The following is a 25127-nucleotide window of genomic DNA, read 5'->3' as shown; positions in this document are numbered from 1 at the left end:
ACCGCCATGTGCACCACCGCACTGTTAGCACGCACTAGCAGGGTCCACCCAGACGCTTAGTGCGTAGCAGGCAGTTTACCACACCCCAAGTCTCCATGCAGACTCTCCCAGACAGTGCGCCAGCAGCGGGAAAGAGCAGAGCATGGCCACGGGTGACCAGCAGCAGTCACGAGGAAGGGAGACGCACTAACTTATTCACGACAGAAACTAGCGGGCATGACGGAGTGAGCAGTGAGCATTAAAGTGCATGGGGAATGAGCAGGGCGGGGAGAAGCAAGGGGGGAAGGGCAGGATTAAGCTGATCTTGGCTTTTACGGTATCCAACTGATTGCTTTATGAGTCCAAGCCGTCACCCTGAAATACCCCTAGGAGCAACCACAGGTTCTGAAGCCTTGGCTGTGTGCAGAATGGAAACATCACATCTAGTGTGGACAAGCCATGGGGGGAATCCTGCCCCCTCGGAAGCCAATGGGAGCTTTGCCAGTGATATCGCTGGGGTCCAGATCCCATCCAGGATGCCCAGGGCCAATGTTGGATTTTGAAGGGACGTCTTCAGGTGACAAGGTGGCGCCACCTACTGCACTTCACCTATGATCTCAGCCAGGTCCAGGGTGAACACCCAGGTCCCCACTCGCCCGCTGCAGCACTTCCTGCAGGGCCTTGAGCAGATTTGTTGTCTTGTGAAATTATCTCCAGTGCGGTGGGGAAGCATCCATACCCTGGAACCTATCACTGAGGGAAACTCATTCCTTGCACAGACAGGCCTCGCCGGATTCCTTGTTTAATCACTCCTACCTCGGCGACCCCAAAATGAAGTCACCAGGAACCAAGTCAAAGGAGTAAGACTGAGTCCTTTGTCCCCCTGACATTACTGCTGCTCAGGAATGCTGGCTTCACCTCACGCCTTATGAGTCCTCATTGGCAAGGCTGGACCCGCATGCTCCTCCGTCCTTTGATGTAGAATGGTTTCAACTTGCAGCACACAAACAAGAGAGACTCCAGTTAATATTAGACCCAGATCTTCCCCGCAATCAGCAGCCAGAGTTACTGACCCCCGACGATCCCTTCCCCTTCTAATTACAATTGTACTGCCAGCCAGAGCCCGCAGCACTTCCCCCTGTCCTTCGGCTCTGTAATATGTAAGCTAGCTCTGTTATTAATAACCTAACTCGGGGACGTCGGCTCCGCTCAGAGATTTCTCCTGATGCTTTATAACAAGGTCATTTAGGCCTAAACCCCCCAGCCCAAGGTACTGATGCTACAATTTGTCTCACGCTGTGCATTGAATGGGTGACAGAACAACCGATACAGAGCCTAGCAACGGGATAAGAACGGCCATACTGGGTCAGACCAAAGGTCCGTCTAGCCCAGTGTCTTGTCTTCCAACAGCAGCCAATGCCAGGTGCCCCAGAGGGAATGAACAGAACAGGTAATCATCAAGTGATACATCCCCCGTCGCCCATTCCCAGCTTCTGGCAAACAGAGACTAGGGACACCATCCCTGCCCAGCCTGGCTAATAGCCATTGATGGACCTATCCTCCAAGAACTTATCTAGTTCCTTTTTGAACCCTGTTATGGTCTTGGCCTTCACAACATCCTCCGGCAAAGAATTCCACAAGTTGATGGTGCATTGTGTGAAAAAAATACTTCCTTTTGTTTGTTTTAAATCTGCTGCCTATTAATTTCATTTGGTGGCCCCTAGTTCTTGTGTTACGAGAAGGAGTAAATAACCCTTCCTTATTTACTATCTCCACACGAGTCATGATTTTATAGACCTCCATCATATCCCCCCCTCAGTCGTCTCCTTTCCAAGCTGAACAGTCCCACTCTTATTAATCTCCCTCATAGATGCCACAAACACGGGACACCCAGCCTCTTCGGGAATCATCACTGGGCCAGAGGTGTGTAGCCACTCGGCACCTCCCCATCTCTGGCCTTTCGTACCTGAAGCAGGCTAGGGCAGCCTTTGCCAGGGAAGCCCCTAATACCGTGGGAATTCCTTGGCAGACAGATTCAGCTGGTTTAGGGCCCCTTTCTGCCAGTGTAAAGGGGCCTTATGGGGAGCGTGAGCTGGGCCATTCTCAGTGTGGGAGTGACGGCGATGGAGCCATGGCTTGGAGCCCTAGCACTGCAGCAGGACAGAGAATCGAGGCTTTCCCGACTGGTGTGGGCTACGCTCCTGCCTTGGATGTCAAGGCCAGATGCTGCCACCCTCCCTCACTGTGAGCAGCACCTTTCTCTGATGGGGGGAAGAACTGGGCCCTTCCTAGGCCTTTCCTCTGGATCCAGCCCCAGCTCCATGGGTACGCGCACTGGGGTCGAGTGCAGCCCGACCAGCATGCCCAGGGCTGGATGACAGCAGCAGGTCTGATAACTGGCAGCTCCCAAGAGGGGAGAAACATGGTTCTAGACACCAGGCCGCTGGCTTCTTCACTATAGCTACCAACTCTGCTGGCTATTGATACAAGCATCCACGTAACCTCATCACCTAACTCTGTTACTTCCCTTCCAAAGAGACCCCTGCTTTGTGTCCTCTTTGCAGCGGGAGCCGGAGAGCGGGGATGCCATCCCGGGTCAGGGCTGGGCTGGCCCATGCCCACACAGAAAGGATTTGGGCAAGGAATGCAGCAGCTTTGGGCAGCCGTACAGGAACCGTTCGAGTGCGCGTTGGCAGCCCCTTTAAGAAGGAAGAGTTCCAAAGTAGAGTGTGTGGGTTGAGAGTCGGCAATGAAATTCATTTGAATTTTATCTTTGTTGCAAGCTTATTTTCATTTCTTATTCCTTCCTTTCCGGATAACTACCCAGCGTATTGGGACAGAAGATTAATGGCTTCAATAAAATGCAACAAGACGTTCAGTTTGTTCCAGGAAATCAAGAAAAACAAAACTAACCGGTACAGAAAACATTTCTGGCCCTCTAGCCTGACGTCACTTACACAAGGGTTCAGTCGTTCCAGAATAATTGGGGAGGCCTCATTAGACACACCATCATTACTGAGCAGTTGAGATTTTCAGTTAAAGCAGAGTTTAAAATTCTTTATTGTTATTCCCCTGTTTATCAAACGAATTTGCCCCACTTAGGCTCAGGGTACAGATTTGGTTCCCTTTGAAGTTCCAAGCAAGTACAGTCTGTGTTTAGGAGTCTGAAGGAGTTGAAATGACTCCTTTCAGGAATATTACACCTTGTGTCGGACGTCCCTTTCTATCCTGCTAATCTACAAATGGTTTTAACACTTGAAACTTGACGTGGCTGTAGCCGTAAATAACGTGCACACAGAGGCTGCGTAAAAACACTGACTGCAGTACAGCAAGGCCCAAACATTTAAAATCAGGCGTCGGGCCCTAAAATCATGAGATTGTTAAGCCAATCATGAGATTTTAAAAAATAACAAATGTTGATTCTTTGTAGCTGCTTTCTGGCTTCTGAGTGTTTAGGAAGCAGCACCTGAGTTGTGTTTTCAAGCTTTTCTCACAGGGCCTGGCAGAAATTTTTCTCTGAAATGAAAGTTGAGATTCTCTGGGGTTTGAGAGATGCACCCAAAATCACAAGACTTGCAATAAAATCACACAGCAAGGCTATTCGCCTTCTTGTCAATACCAGTCTAGTCATGCCAAGGAAGCAAATAGATACAAAATTGTCTAGCAACTGTTGACGTCTCCAATTAAACAAATTGTCCCAGGCCCTCCAGGAGCCAATGAGGGCTTTTCTCCCCTGCTGCTGGGCCCTGCCTGGGACCTGAGTGGCAGTGGGGAGGAGAGGGCAGCTGTGCCAGCAGGGAGATAGATCCCTGGGAAACTCCTTTTCCTTGTCCGTGGGGATGGTGGCCAGATGCCCCAGCTTCTGTGTTCGCAGCTTATCCCCGGCAACACCAACCCCATGTGTGCAAAGTCAGGCCTCCCAGCGCCAGGCGATTTTAGGAAACAGTCAGGGAAGTTCTGGGGTTTTTGCCATCTGGTGCTGGAGCCTCAGTTCTCCTGCTTTGATCCATCACCAGGAGGGCCAGAAACGTACTATTTTTAAATGGAAGCTAAGAATCTAATGTACTCACATGACTCCAGGAGCTGGGGCTTTATGAATATGCCCCTTGGCACAAGACTAGTAATAAGATGCCAAGTTGCCAGCACTTCTTCCCCCAGGCCCTGCAGCGTGGAGAGCAGGCCGGGGAAGCAGCAGTGTCTGCTTGGGGCAATGGAAAACTGCACCCCAAAGCCACATGTTCAGGTTCCCCAGAGTGCCCTCTGGTGACTGTCAGACAGTACGGCACCAGCAACTGCGGCTTGGCCTGAAAGCTGGAGCTGCGAGATCACGAGCAGCATTTTAAAACACTGCAAAATCCATGAGATGTGAGAAACGGGCAGCAACTGGGCACCCCAGGCCCGAATTCCTCTGTGCTCTGTAAACGCGGGAGCCAGGCTATCTTGGCCTGTCACGGATCAGGGCCTGTAGCAGAGCCAGTCCCTGGACAGCCCAACAAGCTCAGCTGGCCTTAGCAGGTGGCTTGATTAGCTGCAACGCCTGACCGGTGGGAAGAGTCAGCAAACCAGCTCTTAAACCCGGCAACGGCAGCAGCACCAGTTCGGTGGCTGCTCAAAGCATTTGCCCATGGCTGCGATTGCTCCTGCCTGGGACGCAGCCTGCCTCACTCTGACCCTCGGCTCTGGCAGCTGGCCTCTGCCCCAAGGCCTGGCTCCTGACTCCTGCTCCGACCACTAGGCACGGCTGCCCACGTCCCGCTCTCTGACACACGCAAAGGGCAATGCCAAAGCCTGCCAGCTCTCGGGCAGCACGGCACGGCCTCTGTTACCGCAGAAGGATGTCTGTATGGGAACGTGGTCCCGGCATCTGGCTGCTAAACAGGGAGTTCCTGGGCCAGGTTTTCAGAAGGGCCCGGCCCCCACATTCTGCCACCAACTGGCCCAAAAGCTCAGCTGGCACCTACCTAGAGCGACTGGTTATCAGAAGTGTGGGCACCCGGGGTCTCTGACTGAGAACAAAGGGGGATTCCCCCTCCCACCCTAGGTGCTGCTAAGCTCTGTCGACCCTCTGGCCTGGCCTGCCTGCAGCAAGTCCAGACAAGCAAGACATGGGTGGCTGCAGAGATCTTTACAGAAGTTCATCAGGGGACATCTGGCCAGAGCCGCAGGAAAGATGGCTAGCTCGCCGAGAGGCTGGCGTGCTGCGATCTCATCTAGAATCTCACTGGCCTGGGGCCAGAAATGTAGCGCGAGATGTCAAAATCGCCATAAAAGGAGAAAGAGCCAATCCCAGTGCGCCTCTGTCAGCATTTATGTGGGATGTTCGTCTGCAAGGGTCAGATTCGTGGCTCCGGAGCAGTTTAACCTGGCTTTCATTCCCTTGCCACGAGAGGCAATGCTCTGCTATGGCTTCATCTGCATTGATACACGTCCGACCCCCAGTGCTGAACGCACGCTCACGTTTGTGTCCAAAGCAGGAGCTTTGGTGACCCGTATATAGGTCGGAATGAGCAGTTGGCATGCAGGCTCTGGGACTAAAAAGCAGATGGTCTGGTTCAGGGCAACGTTATCTCAGCCATAGCAAACTGGTGTCTGTCGCGGAGGGAATTCGGATTCAGTGCGCCCGGGGAGGCTGCTCACACAGGACTAACGGGCAGCAACCCTCTCCAGATGTTCCTCCTGAAGGAGGAAGGATAATTGGCACAAAGGGGCATGTGGGAGGGCTGTTTCCGTGTCTGAGCATACCCGTCTGGCTCCATGCCCTGCCCACCGCGTTTCGCCAGGGGCTGGAGGAGAGAGATCTTTACTGAGTGTGCTGAGAGGCCAGGGATACATGCTAGGGCTGTACAGTGAGCGAGCCAGCAGCCTGGAGTTTGCATGCCAGGACCCCAGTGCCACCCCTTAACCAGGGTCCTCCTGAACCCCAGCCCTCTTTCTCCACGTCCACTCCTCACACAACGCACTGGGTGAAGGGTCACAGCACCTGGGCGACATTCGGACCCGCCAGCTGAATGGAATCAAACAATCCAGCAGGCATTTGAAATGCCGGGTGCATTCCAGTGACCTGGCCAAGGCTGGGCTGCCTGGGAGAATTCCTGGAGCCCCAGTCGTGGCCCATCCTAGGAGCCGCAGTGTCGGGAAGCGGATGGGGGTTGAGAACATTCCGCTCCCTTTGGCCGCTATTAGAAACCGGAGTTGGACAGTTGTTAACAGGCAAATTTACAAAAGAAAAACCAATTTTTTTCACCCAAAATATTTAAAAAGCAGCATATCATGTACAAGAACTGTGACACCCCCTCGCCTCCTAATTGGCCCTGAATTCTTTCATTCCTCATCTACCCAGGAGATAGGCCAGTTGCTGCCTGTTTGATAGATCACTATTTCTCATGTATTTATTTTTTAAATCAATTAATAATACAAACCAGCACTTATTCACTCATCCTGGGTGCTTTGTTTTAGTGATTTCGACTTCTTTGCAATGATGTAAAGTGACTAAAATGTCTTCGATCACGCCAGAGTTTTCTTTTAAAATCGCATTTACCCGTGAGCCCCTTGTTGTAAAGCCGGGACTGCCAACCCCAGACACTCAAAAATCCCGAGTCTGCCCTCAAAAAATTAGGGGATTGGCTAAAATATCAAAGATGTTTTAAAAAAAATAATACATTTGGGTTCTTTTTCTTTTCTCTCTGGTGCCTGAATGTTTAGGTCAGGCTCGGGTCAGATTTTCAAGCGTTTCTCTGCATCCACAAGGGCTAAAAACTTACTTTTTTTTAAATGGAAGCTGAGATTTTCACATAATCCCAGGACTCCGGGAGCCAGGACTTCAGGAAAATCACCACATATCGTGAGACGTACAAATGGGCAACACTGAAAACAATATGAAAAAATACAGCTGGGACCTGACACCCCAAAATGACATTCTGCTCACTCTTTCTCCTCTCCAGTCTTGCACCCTTCAGCTCCTGCTACTTAAAAACACAATGGACGGCTAGCGCTCTAGGGCCAGACTCTACCAGCCCTACTCATGCCGAGTAGAACCTCACTCTGTTATTCATGGAGCACCCGTAGCAGAATCAGGCCCATAGCCGAGGGAGTGGCATACAAAAATAACCAAAATTCCCCCAGAAAATCCAACTGCTCTCTAACACTCACTGGTTAAAATCTGATGCTTGGTTCTCTCCCGCAGTTGTGGCACTGGAGAAAACAGAATGGGTTTTCACGGAAAAACGATCAAATATTAAGACTCTATCATCCTAAGAAAGAATCCCAAAGAAATCCTGAAATTCAGATCCTCTGCAGCTCAACATAGATTTTATAATTTTGACCTACAATTTGTTAGAGAGAAAAGTTCTGAGAAGTCCTCTAAAATTAGACCTCAGAAGGCCATGGCATCTCTTTAATAATGCCTTGTTTTCTTTGAGAGTTGAAATTCAGGTCAGCCAAGCTTTAAACTATAAAATTATATTGCAGTGTTAGTCAAGGAGGGGAGATGGGGGAGTGCCGGTTAAGAGTGATCTTTAAAGGATCTCTTATCTTGGTGTCTATACCAAAAAGAACCTCTCTTCTGAGCCCATCAGATCATCAGTATTTGGGGCAGGAGGGGACAGGTATTTCTATGACCTAATTTAATCAAAGCTTGACATTTCCCTTCTGCAGACGCCCCCACAGCCTGCGCATACAGACATGAAGGTTAGATTTTGGGCTTGTCTGGCTTTGCTCAGGCTTCCACGGTGCAGAAGATTAGGAGAGTTTAACAGAACCTGCAGACACTGCCACCCCCATCTAATCCTCGCCATCAAGAAGCTACAAGAGGAAGAGCTCCTAGGGTGACCTGATGTCCCGATTTTATAGGGACAGCCCCGATATTTGGGGCTTTTTTTTTATATGGGCTCCTATTACCCCCCATCCCCGTCCGATTTTTCACACTTGATCTGGTCACCCTAAGAGCCCCAGAGGAGCAGCGCTGGAAGTGAGACAACAGCTGTCAATGAACTGTATCTCACTCATGCCGCTGCATGCATGTGGGCCATTCATAGGGTTACCATACTTAAGGTTTTTAAAAAGAGGACACTCCACGGGGCCCTGGCCCCGCCCCTTCCCCGCCCCCGGCTGTGCCCCAACTCCGCCCCTTTCCCCAAGACCCCGCCCCAGCCCCGCCCCTTCCCCAAAGTCCCCACCCCAACTCCGCCCCCTCCCTTGAGCGCCCCGCATTCCCCCTCCTCCCGCCCAGCCACACGAAACAGCTGCCCGAGCACTACCGGCTTAATGGTTTGCCGGGCAGCCCCCAGACCTCCAGACCCTGCATCCCCGGCCGGGTGCTTCCCCTCCCGGGCTCCAGCTGCACTGGGGAAGTGCCCAGCCGGGGGCGCAGCAGGTCTGGAGGTCTGGGGGCTGCCCGGCAAACGGTGAAGCCGGTAGCGCTCGGGCAGCTCGGCTCTTACAGAGCTGAGGAGTCAGGGAGCAGCAGCCGCCGCCGGAGCCCGCTCTAAGGTAAGCCAGGGATGCCGGCAAAGCTGGGAGTATTTTTCCCGGACATGTTCGGCTTTTTGGAAATTCCCCCCGGACGGGGGTTTGATTACCAAAAAGCCGGACGTGTCCGGGAAAAACCGGACGTATGGCAACTCTAGCCAGTCAAACTCTGGGGCAAGCCTGAGAAACTCTTCTGGAATGTGCCCCTGTTCCCTAGATCCAGCAGGAGGGAACTGTAAAAGGTACGTGACCATGCGCAGCCAATCACCTGTTAATGCCACTAAAATGAACTACCTTTCCACGACATCTTAAAGAACAGACACAATTAGTAACAACATCCCGACGGGATACAAACATTTTCTCAGAAATGGCTGTAACTTTATGGGCCTGCTTCTCCACTTCCTTCCCCTGGAGTAGAGGCTTAAGCTGTGCGGCGTGGCTGCGAAACGCGACCAGATTGGAGTGGCGGCGACCTATCCCCGCTTTGTACTGCAGAGAGGGAGCGACGGCACTCGGGGCCTGGCGTGGCAGATGGGGCCTGTGTTTGAAGGGTCTTCAACTGAAATCAGTTGAAATCAGACCTAACTGGCGATGTTAGTGAAATGTGAAAATGAGACCTGGCGTTCATATATTTGTTTTGATTTCAGTAATAAAAAGACACCTGGTCAAGGCAGTAGATGCCCGGACGTGTATCAACAATACAACAAACCCCTGCAGCGTAGCATTACATTACGTTAGTGGAGAAGTCAGGAGAACGTTATTTCTAATCTAAAAGGGAAACACTCAGATCATTTAGCCCACAAACTGTATGGAAGATTTCCATACAGACCACAGGAAATGTGTTCTTTATTCTATTGTTATATTACACAGAACTCTCCTGCACAGATTAAAACAGCAAGTAGCGTAGGTCCTACATAAACAATACTCTGTAAACCTGCCATGTTCAGGGTGGGGAGTTGGCACCTATAAAAATGAGGTGGAGACGATACACAAATGTAGTTTCTCCACAATAATTCTTGACAAGCTGTGCAGATGTTTTCGTTAAACATTGAAAAAGGCAAAGATTTTACATGGAAATTAGGATGGTTTTGCCTTATCTGCAGAGAACATCCCGGGGCCTCCCAATCCATAGGAAAGGAGTGAAAAAAGCGCCCGAGATAAAACTTCTTTAAAAGCCTGATAAAATCAGTGACTCAAGTCTGACAGCCCCTGTCCTCAGAGTGGTGTTCATTTACCCTGGGAATGACTCGCAGGCCAGAACGGCTCCTTCCCCAGACAGCCGCTAAGCCCCAGAAACAAAGCAGGACCACAGAAACCACAGCTGACAGAGCACATAAACTGGGGGGCAATTCTGCCGTTCATGCTACTTTTCAGGATCCTGAAGAAGGGATTGCTAGGGAGCCTAATGTAGGGCTACCATACGTCCGGGTTTCCCCGGACATGTCCGGCTTTTCGCTCTTTAAATAGCCGCCCGGGGGGGGTTTCTAAAAATCTAAAAATGTCTGGGATTTCCCCCCGGTCGGCTATTTAAAGAGCGAAAAGCGGCTGACAGGGCGGCCGAGCGCCGCTCGCATTGGGGCCCCTTTCCGGCTCCCCCCATCCCCTGCAGCCTTAGCACGCCACCCGGCAGCGCTGGGGGGCGGGGCTGTGCGCCTGTGAGGGAACGCGGCGGCGGGGCTGGCAGTGGCGGCCAGAGGCCCCCCCCCCGCTTTCCCCCTTCTCCACACGGAGCCAGACACCTGCTCTAAGCCGAGCGGCACGGTAGGGGGCCGGGGAGTTGGAGAAGGGGGGCAGTCAGGGGACAGGGAGCAGGGGGGGGGTTGGATGGGTCGGAGGTTCTGGGGGGCTGTCAGGAGGGCAGGGGTGTGGAGAGGGGTTAGAACAGTCAGGGACAGGGAGCAGGGGGGGTTAGATGGGTTGGAGGTTCTGGGGGGGCTGTCAGGGTGGCAGGGGTGTGGAGAGGGGTCGAGGCAGGCAGGGAGCAGGGGGGTTGGATGGGTCGGGAGTTCTGGGTTTCCTGTCAGGGGGCGGGGAGCAGTCCCAGGGGTCTGTCTGGGGGCGGGGGTGTGAATATGGGGTGGGGGTGTGGATAAGGGTCGGGGCAGTCAGGGGACATGTAGGGTTCTAGGGGGCAGTTAGGGTGGGGGGTTCTCAGGAGGGGGCAGTCAGGGGACAAGAGGCAGGGAGGCTTAGATAGGGGGTGGGGTCCTAGGGGGCAGTTAGTGGCAGGGGTCCCAGGAGGGGGCAGTCAGGGGACAAGGAGTAGGGGAGGATTGGGGGTTCTGAGGGGGGCAGTCAGGGGGTGGGAAGTGGGAGGGAGTGGATGGGGGCAGGGCAGGGTGGGGGCAGGGCTAGAGCAGGGCTCTCCCCCCCCCCCCCCCCGCCCCCAGTGTCCTCTTTTTTGATTGTGGAAATATGGTAACCCTAGCCTAAAGCAAGGAAACCAGAGGGATGGATCATCCTGTCGCAGCATTTCAAACCGACAGCAGATGCTGCGTTGTTACTGTGACAGTGGAGGAGCAGAAAATTGTCAGAATCAAAAACCAGGCAACACCAGCTCTGCTCCAAGCTGGCTTTTCACAGATTCATCGATTCCAAGCAGGGACCTTTATGCCCATCTAGGCTGACCTCCTGCAGAACAACCTTCCCCAGTGATTCCTGCACCCAGCCCATAACTTGTGGTGGAGGTAGAGCCACCTGCATGGACCCCTCTGCAAGCTAAGTGCTTTAGCAGGGTTGGAGTGATGATCACAAATACCAGCTCCCATTGCAAATGTACGAGAAGGCACAGGGCGTTGGTGTCTTAAGCTTATCACGGGGTGGAGGAAAAGTACAGAAACCCAACTGCCTGATGATGCCTCTGGGCTTGTATGTTTGGTTATGATGATGCCGTGTAGCTGACTAAACATACCATGGCAGCTGCAGGCCTTGGACCCCAGGCATCAGCAAAATGAGTGTGCCGCTGTTATACCTGCCGTACGTAAAATGTATTAGTTGGAGCCCCTGGGAAAGCATCACACAGCCGTGTATGTTTTGGCTACATGCTCAGTGAACATCTGCATGTAGCCTGCATGCAGCGGGGTGCAGTTAATACTGGAGGCGGCCTAGTTGCCAACTTGAATAAAAATTCTTCACTCCTTACACGACTGAAAATGAAACAACCTCTGAGTGTGTCTGGACAGCAATGAAAGACCAGGAACTGTAACTGGCAGGGAGAGGGGGGTGAATGAAGACTTTGGATTATTCATCCCAGCAAAGTATGGCCAACGGTGTTGTTTCCATTTGTGAATCCCCGGCCCCGCTCTGAGGCCCTCACACACACCCCGCTGTCTCTGCAGCAACCTCTAGCTACAAACTAGTGGCAGGAGTTGGTGCAGTGGCTAAGAGGTGACACGTTGTTTTTCTAGGGACACAAAAAGGCAATTTGAGATTTTGAAATACGGAAAATTCTTAAGCTTCCTAAAACTCAATTGATTTTACTGATTCAATTCAAAATCAGCCAGAGCCTCTTCTCTGGCCTTAGGTCAAATTGTATGGAGCCCGGGGGCAAACTTGGGACCGTGGGTTGAAATGAGGCCTGGAAGAGAACTGCAATCTCAACTCCTGCGCTGCCCTGTCCTTGTCCGACCCACAAGGAGGCTCCAAACCAGATCAGGCTACTGCGTTTTAACCCGAGCTTGACCAGCCCGAACGGTGGAGGGCAAAACGTTTTAAGCTGAGTTTGCAAACTATGGTCACTCCAATAGAATATTGCTTTCAAACGCTGCCTACACCTGGCTTGGTCACTCCCATGCTCCCCAGTTGTGCCATGCAATCGGCTAGTGCCACCCCCTTGCTAGTAGATTGCGACGCAGGACTGGGGCCCCGACCCAGATCCTCCAGACTTCTCCCCACATCTCACTCCTCCCCTGGCTACCCCAGGCTGTTGTGCCTACGGGTCATCACACTGCCTCTCTGGCTGAGACAAAGCGATCATGGACCCGACTGCAGACTACATTACACCTGGGACGTTCTAGCTGTTCAAACAGCAGCAACAAAATATTTGCATTCATATTCTCTACCTCCTTCTTAGCCTAGCCCAGCACCTTATTAGCTCTTCAGAAAGCTGCTGTGCACATGGTCCCTTCTCCAGGAGGCCTCACTCTCTTGCTGCTCATTCAGCAGCTGTCAGTGTAAAATGTTTTCTTCCTATATGCGGGACAGACCTTGTATTTTTCTGCACAGAATTTCATCTATAACGTGTCACCCGGTTCCTGAATTCAGCTAGGTCCTCCTGGCCCTCCCCACAAGCCCCCTCCCATCAGTTCTTCTCTTAGCTCTCACTGCTCTGGGCAAGTCCCACAAGTCTCTGGCCTCCCCCTTCGCACTGTTTCTCTGTGTGTTCTTGGCCTTCCAATACCCTCTGAACACTGGTGCCTTTCCAGACCTGCCCATCTCCCTCGACCCATTCCCTGGCCTCAGCTGTCTCGCTGACGTCTCCTCCCAGACGCCTCACTGCAGGGGCGCTGGAATAATTTCTATAGTGGGGGTGCTGAGAGTCATTGAACCAAACTGGAAATCCTATATATAATGGAAACCACTTCAAGCCAGGGGGTGCGGCAGCACCCCCCCCCCAGCACCTCTAGTGCCAGCACTTATGCCTCACTGTCCACTTAACTTCAACAGCCATAACAGAATGGATCACACCAGCCAGCCGTCCCCACTCTCCTGTCTCTTCTACCCTTCGTATCTGTGAACCTATGAAGAATGCCACTTTCTCACTCAGGTGTGCTCTCGGTGTGCTCGGAAACAGGGCTGCTGACCTTGGTCACCAAAGCCAAGGTTTTATTGCTGTTTTACTCCTATAACCACTGCAGAGTCCACCCAGCTCAGAGAATCATAGACTTTAAGGTCAGAAGGGATCATTATGATCGTCTAGCCTGACCTCCTGCACAACGCAGGCCACAGAATCTCCCCACCCACTCCTGTAACAAACCCCTGACCTATGTCTGAGTTACTGAAGTCCTCAAATTGTGGTTTAAAGACCTCAAGGTGCAGAGAATCCTCCAGCAAGTGACCGGTGCCCCACACTGCAGAGAAAGGCGAAAACCCCCCAGGGCCTCTGCCAATCTGCCCTGGAGGAGAGAGGGAGGCGGATTCTGTTTTCACACAGCCGCAGGATTGCTGACTACGTCACTGCTGGGCTAGACTCTGCTCTGATTGCACGTAGGCACGTGGAGAGTGCAATGCGCCCAAGGGATCCTGACTGCTGGGGTGATGTGAGAGCCAGAAAGAACCCAGCCTGGCTCTCCGAGCACAGCGACTGCCTCCCTGGGAGGTAGAACACCCACATTTTGCCTTGTAAACTGAGCACCTTTGAGCTAGTGTCACTGAGTCTACAGGCTGAAATTCCACAGTGCCATTTTACAGAACTGCACTTTGGGGGCCACTTGAGAGGGACCCCTCAGCTAAACACCTTCTGAAAATCACCCCTTGCAGCCACCAGGCCATTAACCCCTTCAGCCAGCTCTCAGTGAGGTCGAGGGGCAGGATTTCCTCTCCTGTTTATCCCTCACATTATACTCCTCTAGGAGCAGCATACGCTCTTCATGGCTGTTCTCAGTGATTTCCTGGGCACCCCTTCTCTGGCCCTGACGTGGGCTCTGGAGCAAGTGAAAGAGAGACAGCCAGGAGTGAAGGATGGGAGCAGAGGCACTGGCAGACTGGATCAGACCCGGGGGCTGGACATTTACTGACACAAGTTCAAACCCCTATAACTGACCGCACAGGGTTTGGCACAAATACAACTCCCGTTTTTCAATGAATTTCAGGTAAACGGGAGCAACTTCAGTACAGGCGAGTCCTCATGAAACAACCCTCCCCAGGTTCCACTCGGGTCAGAGTCACAGTTGTGGGGGATTGTGATTTAACAGTGAAAGCTCAGCTGGGGAGTTCTGTCTGTATCAAGGGATGGATCCCAGGACAGATTCCCTGGCTGCAGAGTGAGGGAATCTTCAATGTTCTGTTTGGAAATGACTTCTTATTTTACTGTAATAAATTAGAATGCAATACAAAATAAGAAAAACACTCAAAACTGGAACAAAACATTTTGATTTTTTTCATGTTTCCCTTGACCTAAAATAATCCTCCCCCCCCCCCCCCCCCCCCCCAGAATTTTCATTCCATGGGAAATTTCACAATGTTTTGTTTTCATTCCAATTTGGAACAAACACCTATTTCAAAATGTTGGACTGTCCCATGGAACAGAATTTCTGCGTGTCGCTAGCTCTCGTCATTACACCGCGCTGTGCGTTTCCATGTGTTTGACACTACAGGACCTGACATGAGTGAGATTCGAAGTGTTAGTGTCTTTGTTTCTATCCCTGTCCCCAGCTTTGCCTCATTCCTCTGTATTGCTCTCAGCCCGGTGGGGAAGGCTGGCTGCTCCCAGGTGACCCCAGAGAGCAGTTTGCACGCATGGACCTCAAATATGAGATTCCTCCCTATTTCTTTCACATGCTGAGGCTGGTTCTCTCCTGTTCTGCACCTTGTTTGGTCACTTACACCCTTGTGTGAGTGCAAAGGCAGTGAAAAATGCTACCACATCAGAACGGAAGCATTTGCCAGCCCTGTGCATAGGCGTCTGTGGGACACAAGAGACACAGGCAGTGGGGAAATCAGGCCCCCTATGCACACCCTCATCAGGGTTCCCACAGCACATGCTATGTAGCTAGATGGTGATGACAACAGACCATGGCAATGCAGCCAGAAGGCCCTTGTGATCAGTGGTTTCCATAGCAATTGACACCTGATTGACCCCATCACTTGGAAAGCCTCTCCTGCATTTCCTGACACTGGGAACAATCTGTCACCTGCAGACAGCTCCAGAGACATTGGGATGCAATAAACTTGTTTGCCCGGCTCAGGTCACATTATGCAACCCCGACACCTCAAGAGGACTCCAAACACCCGGGATTTACAGATAAAATACAGCCGAGGCTGCCTGGTGGGTACAACACACTCCCAAGCAAACTTTAACTTGAAAGGGTGAAAGGTGACTGGCAAGGCAGTGAGTATGAGTCACTCGCAAGGCACTTAATTAACTACGCCAAATTAATACTTAACCCAAGCCTTCGCATCACCACACTTCAGCAGAGCTAACTTTAATTTTCTACTCGTGGTTTAACAGGTTGGCTGCCCACTGCCCAAGAATAATCACTTACAAGTCAGAAGACTGGAATCCTGGTTACAGAATAAAATGACGGCAGTGGAATATTTGACCAGAATTGCTCTACAGTCATATGGCCTGACATCCGTATTTGTCAACATCAAACCGATTTTGCAACGGGACTTTGCTGACAGTTACTCTACAGCTCCTGCGGATGGTGAATAAACGGAAGCGTCCTTGGAGAAACGATTTGGTAATATTGTCAAAGGGTGACAATAGAGGTCGGTCATTAAAAGTTTCTGCAATTCTAAGGGCATCTCTCCTCCCACCGCATCATCTAGCTCCCTACGGAAAGGCCATTTCTGAGTGATTGATGATATGAAGCTGCCCAATCTCAGATTAATTTATTAGCCCTGACTGGCCACCCTTCCTCACATTGAGTAGCTCTCTACTGCATGAGTGGTCCCTTGGAAATCAATGCGGCATAAGGGAGGGGAAATCTGGCCTGTATGTCCGATAAGGAGGGAGGCGCATTGCACTCAGTGGATTTCTATAGGTCACAAGAGGCTGGGATGAATATAAGAAAAGGAAAATGTAAGTGAAAATCAAGAAGCAGTTCCTGATAGTGAGATCTGGGCCCTACGTCCTGCCCGTGGGATTCTCTGTCTTCGCTAGTAGCCGGCAACACAACTGAAACTGACAGCTGGTCTCAATGAGCACTGGATAATTCTGAAGTGCCTCTAGCGCTGGCTGCCGTTACAAGCCCCAGTGCTAGCAGAAGAACGGTATTCTTTGAGGAAAGGATTTTAAAGGGGTGAATATGTGCGACGGCAGCGAAGGGAACGAAGCCGGGAGAGGAGCTGGGGCAACGGAGCAAGAGCCAAAAGGAAGAGACAGAAGAACATCATTTAAGACCTCAAAAGCTGCTGGATCCAAAATGTGCCGGCAGGCTTCTCTCCTGTTGGCACAGAATGATGTTCCTGAAATTGACCTGTAAAATGCGCCCGTCCTTTAGGGGAGGGGAATTTCACCACAACAGCGAAACACCGCACAACACGCGTAACATCCCCAGCGCAGGACAGGACGACGGCAGCAGAGCTGCTTGGTACGCCCAGCGCTCTCCGCCAGCAGGGGACATTCCATGCCCGGGGATTAGTCCTGACATAAATACTCGCTCCATTAACGGTTTGGTTTAGATTACCAGGGGCTGTTTAAGCATGTTGCAAACCCACAAATTCACTGACATAAACAAGACGGTCTTCGCTGGGGCCCAACTGGGATTTGCAGCTTAGGGTTGCCTGGTTGCCGGCCCCAGGACTCATCCCCGCCACGCAGGGCCTGGTGCTCTCCTGCGTTTAGAACAAGTTCAAAGCCACGTGGCCCGGAGGGGAGGGAGGAGGAAGGTTTCTGCCCTGGCATGAGGCAGTGTGGGAGAGCGGGAGCAGTGCTGCTGTAGGCAGCGGGGCTTGGGGCTGTGCCACATTGCTCCCCCTGTTCCCACCCAACACAGCCCTGCTCCCAAGGCACCTGTGCGCCGGCTCTCTGGCTGTCATGCAGCCATTTGAGGGGGACGTTTGCTGACTGCCCGGACGGGAGGGGCTGACTGTTCTAGCAGCACTGCCTGGGTGAAGGGACGTGACCACATGAACAGCAGCCATCCGTAAGCAGAGGGCAAGAGAGATTTCATCCTGGGCTGGGCTGAGTGCTCTGCTGATGCCATCCACTCAGGCCACACGGGCGCACCAGGCCCACAGACCCATCATGATAAAAGCACAGCTGGAGGGGCCTGGCAGGGCGCCCCCCTCCTCCCAGAGAGGCAGGCCCAGCAGCACAGGGCCCTTCCTCCCCACCAGGAGGGACAGTAGGGGCTTCCCCTCCCCTTCTGAGAGGCAGGGGTGACAGCTGGTGTGCCCCCAGCATTTACGCCAACAGGGTGTCTCTGCTTGGGAGGGACATCTGGGCCCACTGCGCTGTTGCTCCTCCAACAGCACAGAGCCCCCTGCTTGGCTGACAGGTCCCCCAGAGCAGAGGTGCTTGGAATTAATACCCCAGTGAGACACATGGGGCAGCTCCCCCGCTCCCCAGAGCGATGGGCTCAGGCTCTCTGCAGACTCAGGCAGCGTCACTATATCAGTTACACTCCCAGGCAGCTCCTCCCCCCTCAGAGCAATGGGCTCAGGCTCTCTGCAGACTCAAGCACATTTTAAAGCTTTACTTCACCCCTGAGAACTAGACACACATTTCTTTTACAACACGAGCTGCGATTCTCATGCAATCCTGTGACTCCAGGGGGTGGAGCCCTAGGCTTGGGTCTATATTGTCTGGGCCTTCATCCGGCCCTGCCTACAACAGCTCAGCATGAAGCCTATCGGCACTGCAGAATAAAGCAATCAGAAGACCTGTCATGAAATCCCAGAGACCCTGGCAAACAGCAGCAGGGGAGAGGAGGAGGGGAGAGAAGCAAGAGGCCGAACACTCAGGCAGGAGATCACTATGGAGGTGAAGTGGGAGCCCAGGGCCAGGACAAGGGCAGACAACTGAGGCAGCATTACCACCGAGTTATTTCAGGTCTCTGAGTATTCTCTAGGGCACTTAAGCAGTAACGGAAACTGGCTATTTGGGAAACAACCTAAAACCAGAGAGTTTCTAAGAGGGGAAGGATAGCCCAGTGGTTGGGGCGCTAGCCGGGGACTCATAGACCTGCGTTCAGTTCCAGCTCCACCACAGATTCCCTGCATGACCTTGGCCAAGTCACTCAGCCTCAGTTCCCATGTATACAATGGCAGGACCAGCCCTGTCCTACCTCCCAGAGTGCGAGGGTAGAGCTGGGGAGGGGCTCAGCTGGCACAGGGATGGGCTCCATGGACGTACGTTATTAGATTGACACTAGGAATTATTGCCAGAAAATCCTGGAATATTTTCAGCTGCCTCCCGACTCAGGATTCCTGAACAGCGATCGCTGACCTCCCCCATGACCAGACTCAACCACACCTCCACGTGTATGCAAGGGCCAACACACTCTCTGTACTCCTGGGGTGAGTGTGGGGGTCCCCCACTCCTGTCTGGAACCCCTGCAGCCCTGAAGCTGTGCGGGGAGCAGCCAGGCCTGACAAACCCCTCGGCCAGACTTGGGAAAAGTGAGCTTCAGCCACCTTAGAGTGGGCAGGTGTCTGGTTTTCGATCAGAAAGCCCGGTTGAAAAGGGGCCCTGGTGGCTCCGGTCAGCACCGCCGACTGGGCCATTAAAAGTCAGGTCAGCACTGCTGCGGGTCTAAGGCAGGCTAGTCCCTACCTGTCTTGTTACCGTGCTGCGGCCCGGAAGTGGCCAGCAAGTCCGGCTCCCAGGCGGGGGGGAAGGCACGGGGCTCCGCATGCTGCCCCCACCCCGAGCACCGGTTCCACACTCCCACTGGCCGGGAACCTGGGAGTCTGCCTTAGCCCCACTGCACTGCTGACCAGGAGCTGCCCGAGAGCGCCCCAACCCCCTACCCCAGCCCTGAGCCCCCCCCCAACCCAGAGCCCCTTCCTGCATCCCAAGCCCCTCCTCCTCGGCCCCACCCCAGAGCTTGCACCCCCAGCCAGAGCCCTCACCCCCCCTGCACCAGCCCTGATCCCCCTCCCACCCTCCAAACCCCTTGATCCCAGCCCGGAGCCCCCTCCTGCACCCCAAGCCCCTCATCCCCAGACCCACCCCAGAGCCCGCACCCCCCACTCCAACCTCCTGCCCCAGTGCAGAGCCCCCTCCCACACTCCAAACCCTCATTTCTGGCCCACGCCAGAACCTGCACCCCCAGCCTGTACCTTCTCCAACACCCCAATCCCCTGCCTCTGCCCAAAGCCACCTCCCATACTCTGAACTCCTCGACTCCACCCCCAACCCGGAGCCCCCTCCTGCACCCCAAGCCCCTCATCCCCAGACCCACGCCAGAGCCCGCACCCCCCACTCCAACCACCTGCCCCAGTGCAGAGCCCCCTCCCACATTCCAAACCCTCATCCCTGGCCCCACCCCAGAGCCCGCACCCCTAGCTGGAGCCCTCACCCCCTCCCGCATCCCAACCCCCTGCCTCAGCCCGGAGCCCCCTCCCACATCCTGAACCCCTCATTTCTGGCCCCACCCCCGAGCCAGCACCCCAACCCCCTGAGCCAGCCCGGTGATACGGTGCAAAGGCCACTCAGTGCCTGGCCCTCAAAGGTAAAAGCCAATTTCCAAGCCTGGAGCCTAGAGTAAATGAGAGAAACCCAGCGTGCTCACCACCATCCTCCACACACCCAGCAGAACCACCGCCCTTCTGACTGTCCCCAAATGGGCCCGGGCTGGAAGGAAGTTCCCTGCCGTGTCAGAGGGACCCACCTCTTGTCTCTTCCCTACAAAGAGTTATAGAGATTCATCAGGAGCATTCCACTCTTGGTAACGTGCACTCAGGAACAATGCAGCCATGCGCTCTTTACACAACATGGTCTGCACTCTGCACAGCACGCTGGCACCATTCCAAACACAATGATTTCCCCCTCCGTCTTCTGCTGGACATGCCGCCAACGTTTTGGGCCTGCTCCGCCTCCTACTCAATGTTTTGCTTGTTGACTTTACTGGAAGCAGGGTTAAGCTCTCAGTGAGTAAAAAACAATCTATATCCCGTTTAAATACAATGAAAGCCAGGTATAGCTACAACCTGCCTTCTATGCTGAGAAGATACACAATGGAGTGATGCAATCCAGAGAAAAGTACTTTGTCACAACCTTACAACGTTCCACTTGCCCGCTCACCTGGGAAGAGTACTGGTTTGATGGACAAAAATAAATAATTATTATTAATTATTATTATTAGCCATGCAAAGGGCGGGCAAGTCGTTTAGTACCGGGTACATTTTCAAGCCAGTTTTACAATCCGTGTCAGAAATAATGCAATTGGTCCATTTAACCGATGTTTGTATTCTGTGGTGACGTCCAGCTGAACCAGGAACAACATGAGTCAATGGCTGGAAGTTGAACCTAGACAAATTCAGACTGAAAACTAAGCATACATTTTTAAGGGTAAGGGTTTTAACGTGTGGGACAATTTACCATGGTGGATTCTCCATCATGGACAATTTTCAAATCAAGATGGGATGTTTTTCTAAAAGCTCTGCTCTGGGCAGTTCTCTGGCCTGTGGTATGCAGGTCAGACTAGATCATCACAGTGGTCCCTTCTGGCCTTGGAATCTACGAATCTGTCCAATGAGATATGACACGTCCTCCCTCTGCTAACAGGCTGGGAGGAGCTCATATTTGGCTGTTATTATATTCAGAATACCTAGATCAGCGGTTCTCAAACTGTGGGTCGGAACCCCAAAGTGGGTCGCGACCCCATTTTAATGGGGTCACCAGGGATGGCGTTAGATTTGCTGGGGCCCGGGGCCAAAGCCCAAGCCCAAGCCCCAAACCCTCAGGTTTCAGCCCTGGGTGGCCGGGGTCAAGTTACAGGCCCCCACACCTGGTGCTGAGCTCTTGGGCTTGAGCTTCCCCTCACACACACCCCGCCCCGGGGGGGGGGGGGGGGGGGCAGCCAGGCTGGAGTGGGCTCAGGCTTCGGTCCCCACTCCTGGGGTCGTGTAGTAATTTTTGTTGTCAGAAGGGGGGCGCGGTGCCATGAAGTTTGAGACCCCCTGACCTAGATTATCCTGACTTCCAGTCGCAGGTAAAACCCAAAAGCTTATTGGACATCTAGAAAATATTCTCTTTCCAGTAACATACAAACGGTCTGAATTTCACCTTCCATCCGTCTAGGAGCAGTTTGAGAATCTCCCCATTATACGATGAAGTTTAATATGTAAGTATTTTGCTAAGATTGTATCTGAACCAGACACACACAAACAGTATGTGGGGGGTGCGCCCATGCATGCTTACATACATGTATGCCATTAACTCAGTGAGCCAGTCCCAAAAGAAACCTTAAGTGGGTGAGCCCAACCCAGGGATGGGAGGCCCCTCCCAAGCAGGGCCGCACAGAGGGGCAGGCAAGTGGGGCAATTTGCCCCAGGTCCCGGGCCCTACAGGGGCCCCCACGAGAATATAGTATTCTATATTATTGCAACTTTTTTTATGGGAGGGGCCCCCGAAATTGCTTTGCCCCAGGCCCCCTGAATCCTCTGGGCAGCCCTGGTCCCAAGCACAATGACAAAGTAAGTACTTCAATACTTTGCAGAAAGCCGCAGCCCTCCAGACTGGCAAACCTTTTCTATGATCCCCCTCCTGCAGAGCTGGGGGAAGTACCACTCACCGCAGGCAGCCCAGAGCCGCTGGCCTCGCACAGCTGCTACCTGAAGGACAGGTCTTGAGATTTAACCCACTCCAAATAGTTATACTCCTATTAGGGTGACCAGATAGCAAGTGTGAAAAATCGGGACAGAGGCGGGGTAATAGGCACCTGTATAAGACAAAGCCCCGAATATCAGGACTGTCCCTATACAATCAGGACATCTGGTCACCCTAACTCCTATGTGCTATAAAATATCACGCGCCATGTGGGTGGACGTGCGGAATACATTAATGGGCACTTGTTCAGGAAAACCTAGCAGTTCGCCGGACAGGAGAGTTACTTCATTATCTGAAACTCCTATAAACACACCATTCCACTCCTTTCACTGTATTTGTAGACGAACTGTACGTAGCCAGAATATTTACCGAATGGTGGCGAGAAAAGAGACAGGAGAGATTTGACTGGCCACCAGGAATCCCACCCTAAACAGATCTCTCTGGGTCACTGCACTACACCATCCCCAAGGTAAGAAGTCACAGAAGTTTGTTCTATTGACTGGGAGCTACTGAGTGCCTGCTCACATCTCCCTCTGTGGGTCTGTGGTAGGCAAGCCGCAAAGATGAAATTTCTTTCTTAACTGGACAGAAAGGTAGGTAGATGCCACAAGAACCTGCCCTGGCGAAGTGTCTTTCACGCCAGCAGAACAGTATGATCCCCAGGGGAACAGTTAGCTTTGTACAGTATGGTTTCCAAAAAGGACAGTTTTCAGAGAGCAGGAGGAAAGCGTAACAATGGAGCAGTACCAGCAGATGAGATGGTTTGCTGGGCTTCAAAATGAGGTGGGGCCCGTGAGTCTGACCTGGCTGGCTCTTAGAACACAGACTAAAACAAATGACGCTGAGAGTTACTAAAAGTCATGAAAAGTGTCCAAGCTCTAGGAGCCAGGTGTTCTTTGCGAGACGCCTCTCCTCTCCTCTCCTCGCCGGAGTGCAAGCCGCCCCCCTGGCCTTGTGCCTCAGCACTCGAGACTTGCATGCAGACCTGTGCAACCGCACTGCCCTGGCAACGCTCAACAGCGCCGGGACTCTGCCCCGGCTCACCCCTGCCATGTTGTACTCGATGGAATGTGCATATTAACTCTCCTCCCGCCCGCGCTGCTCTCTGTGCTGCCCTGGATCCCCCAGCCAGGCAGGGTCTGGGGAGCGCCAGCCGGGCCCCCAGTCCCCAGCAGTGCCCGGGCCGGGCGGGGGGCTGCCCCGGGCCGGGCGGCGGGGGCTGCGGTGAAGGCCCAGCCCGGCCTCCGAAGGAGTCTCTGGGGCCGGGCTCTGTCCCCGCAGCGACGAGGGGCGATTCCCGGCCGCCGCGGAGCGAACACCTGAGCGACCCCCGCCGGCCCGCTGCAGTGCCCGGGCTGGGCGGCCATGGAGCCCGGGGCGGCCCGGGGCAGACCGGTCGGGGGGGAGCGAGATCGGGCTCCAGGGTCCTGGGACCCGGCCGCTCCCTTCGGGAACTTCCCACCCCATGTCCCGCTCCCCCCCGGACCGCCCCGCTCTCCCTTCCCCTCCGGGCACGGCTCCCCTGCCCCGCTCCCCCTGTCCCCTCTGCCCCGCGCCCCTCCGGGCACCGCTCCCCCCGTCCCCTCTGCCCCGCGCCCCTCCGGGCAACGCTCCCTCTGTCCCCTCTGCCCCGCGCCCCTCCGGGCACCGCTCCCCCCGTCCCCTCTGCCCCGCGCCCCTCCGGGCACCGCTCCCCCTGTCCCCTCTGCCCCGCGCCCCTCCGGGCACCGCTCCCCCTGTCCCCTCTGCCCCGCGCCCCTCCGGGCACCGCTCCCCCTGTCCCCTCTGCCCCGCGCCCCTCCGGGCAACGCTCCCTCTGTCCCCTCTGCCCCGCGCCCCTCCGGGCACCGCTCCCCCCGTCCCCTCTGCCCCGCGCCCCTCCGGGCACCGCTCCCCCTGTCCCCTCTGCCCCGCGCCCCTCCGGGCACCGCTCCCTCTGTCCCCTCTGCCCCGCGCCCCTCCGGGCACCGCTCCCTCTGTCCCCTCTGCCCCGCGCCCCTCCGGGCACCGCTCCCCCTGTCCCCCCTGCCCCGCGCCCCTCCGGGCACCGCTCCCTCTGTCCCCTCTGCCCCGCGCCCCTCCGGGCACCGCTCCCCCTGTCCCCTCTGCCCCGCGCCCCTCCGGGCACCGCTCCCCCTGTCCCCTCTGCCCCGCGCCCCTCCGGGCACCGCTCCCCCTGTCCCCTCTGCCCCGCGCCCCTCCGGGCACCGCTCCCCTGTCCGGCTCCCTCTGTCCCCTCTGCCCCGCGCCCCTCCGGGCACCGCTCCCCCTGTCCCCTCTCCTCCCTGCCTCCCTTACCCTCCTGCCTGTTCCCCCCGGCCCCCCTAGCCCGCTCCCCCCGGCCCCTCCTTACCCTCCTGCCCGCTCCCCTTCGGCTCCTCCTACCCCGCTTCCCCTCCGCCCCCCAACCTCCCTGTCCTGCTCCCCGCGGGTCCCACTACCCCCTTTGCCCCGAGCCCGGCAGGTACCTCCTCCTCGGGCAGGCTGGGCTCGGCCGGGCCGCTCTCCTTGTCGGCGGGGAGGCTGTTCATGGTGCCGTCCCGGGGCGCACGGAACCGGCTGCGGAGAGGCTGGTCCCTGCCGCTGGCAGCAGCATGAGGAGCTGGCGGCGCTGCACTGAGCCCCCGGCAGCCCGGCCCGGCAGGGAGCTGCGGCGCGGGGGGAGGGACGGGGGGCGGGGGAGCCTGTGCTGCCGCCGCTGGGCCAGGGGTGCCCGGTCCGTGCGCCCTACGCGCTCCGGGCAGCTCCCTCCCGGGCACCCCGGGGGTGGGGGGCGGGGGCAGGGCGGACAGGGGAAGTTGGGCGGCATGAGGGTCAGAGAGGGAGGGGGAGCCGGGCTGGGTGTGGAGAAATCCCTAAACTCCCTGTCCCCAAGACACGGTCTCAGCACGAGCTCCCCCCCACGAGCAGCCTGTGATGTTTAGGAGCCATCACTGACAATGGCTCAGCCCTAGCTGGGGGTTCACCGTTCCCAGGCTTCCCAGAAAGCCAAGGCCTAGAAACTTGGCTTTTACCATGAACGCTGAGCTTGTCCTTTCCCTGCTGGGTTCTGGCAGGAAGGGGTTCCCATGACTGGGGGCTTGCCAGAGTCACAGACCAGCCAGTTGGACTTCCGCTGGGACACTTTGTACCTCCTTTTTGTTAGCACTTGCTTCTCCCGCTCCCCCTCGCCTGGGACTCGGAGGGCCGCACAGAGCACTGGGGCTGGAATTCAGACCCTAATCCTGTGCCTTTTTGGCATCAA

The 25127-nt window shown here is 54.8% G+C and overlaps 1 protein-coding gene across 3 annotated transcripts in view; it reads right to left on the bottom strand.

Annotated features, from left to right (window-relative positions):
- RBPMS (RNA binding protein, mRNA processing factor) overlaps positions 1-24654 on the bottom strand; it is a 130073-nt gene extending 105419 nt beyond the window's left edge. The window contains exon 1 of one of the 3 annotated variants that reach the window (XM_054029885.1): positions 24352-24654. In XM_054029885.1, the coding sequence (XP_053885860.1) occupies positions 24352-24414 (63 nt within the window). In that variant the 5' untranslated portion in view covers positions 24415-24654. The remainder of the gene's footprint in view (positions 1-24351) is intronic. The other 2 variants (XM_054029887.1, XM_054029886.1) reach the window with 2 other exon arrangements.
- Between the last annotated feature and the right edge of the window lie 473 nt (positions 24655-25127).

Source organism: Malaclemys terrapin, chromosome 5 (assembly GCF_027887155.1).
Source record: "Malaclemys terrapin pileata isolate rMalTer1 chromosome 5, rMalTer1.hap1, whole genome shotgun sequence".
Taxonomy (NCBI): Eukaryota; Metazoa; Chordata; order Testudines; family Emydidae; genus Malaclemys; species Malaclemys terrapin.
Note: the sequence above shows the minus strand (reverse complement) of the source record. Positions and strands in the feature narration are given on the sequence as shown.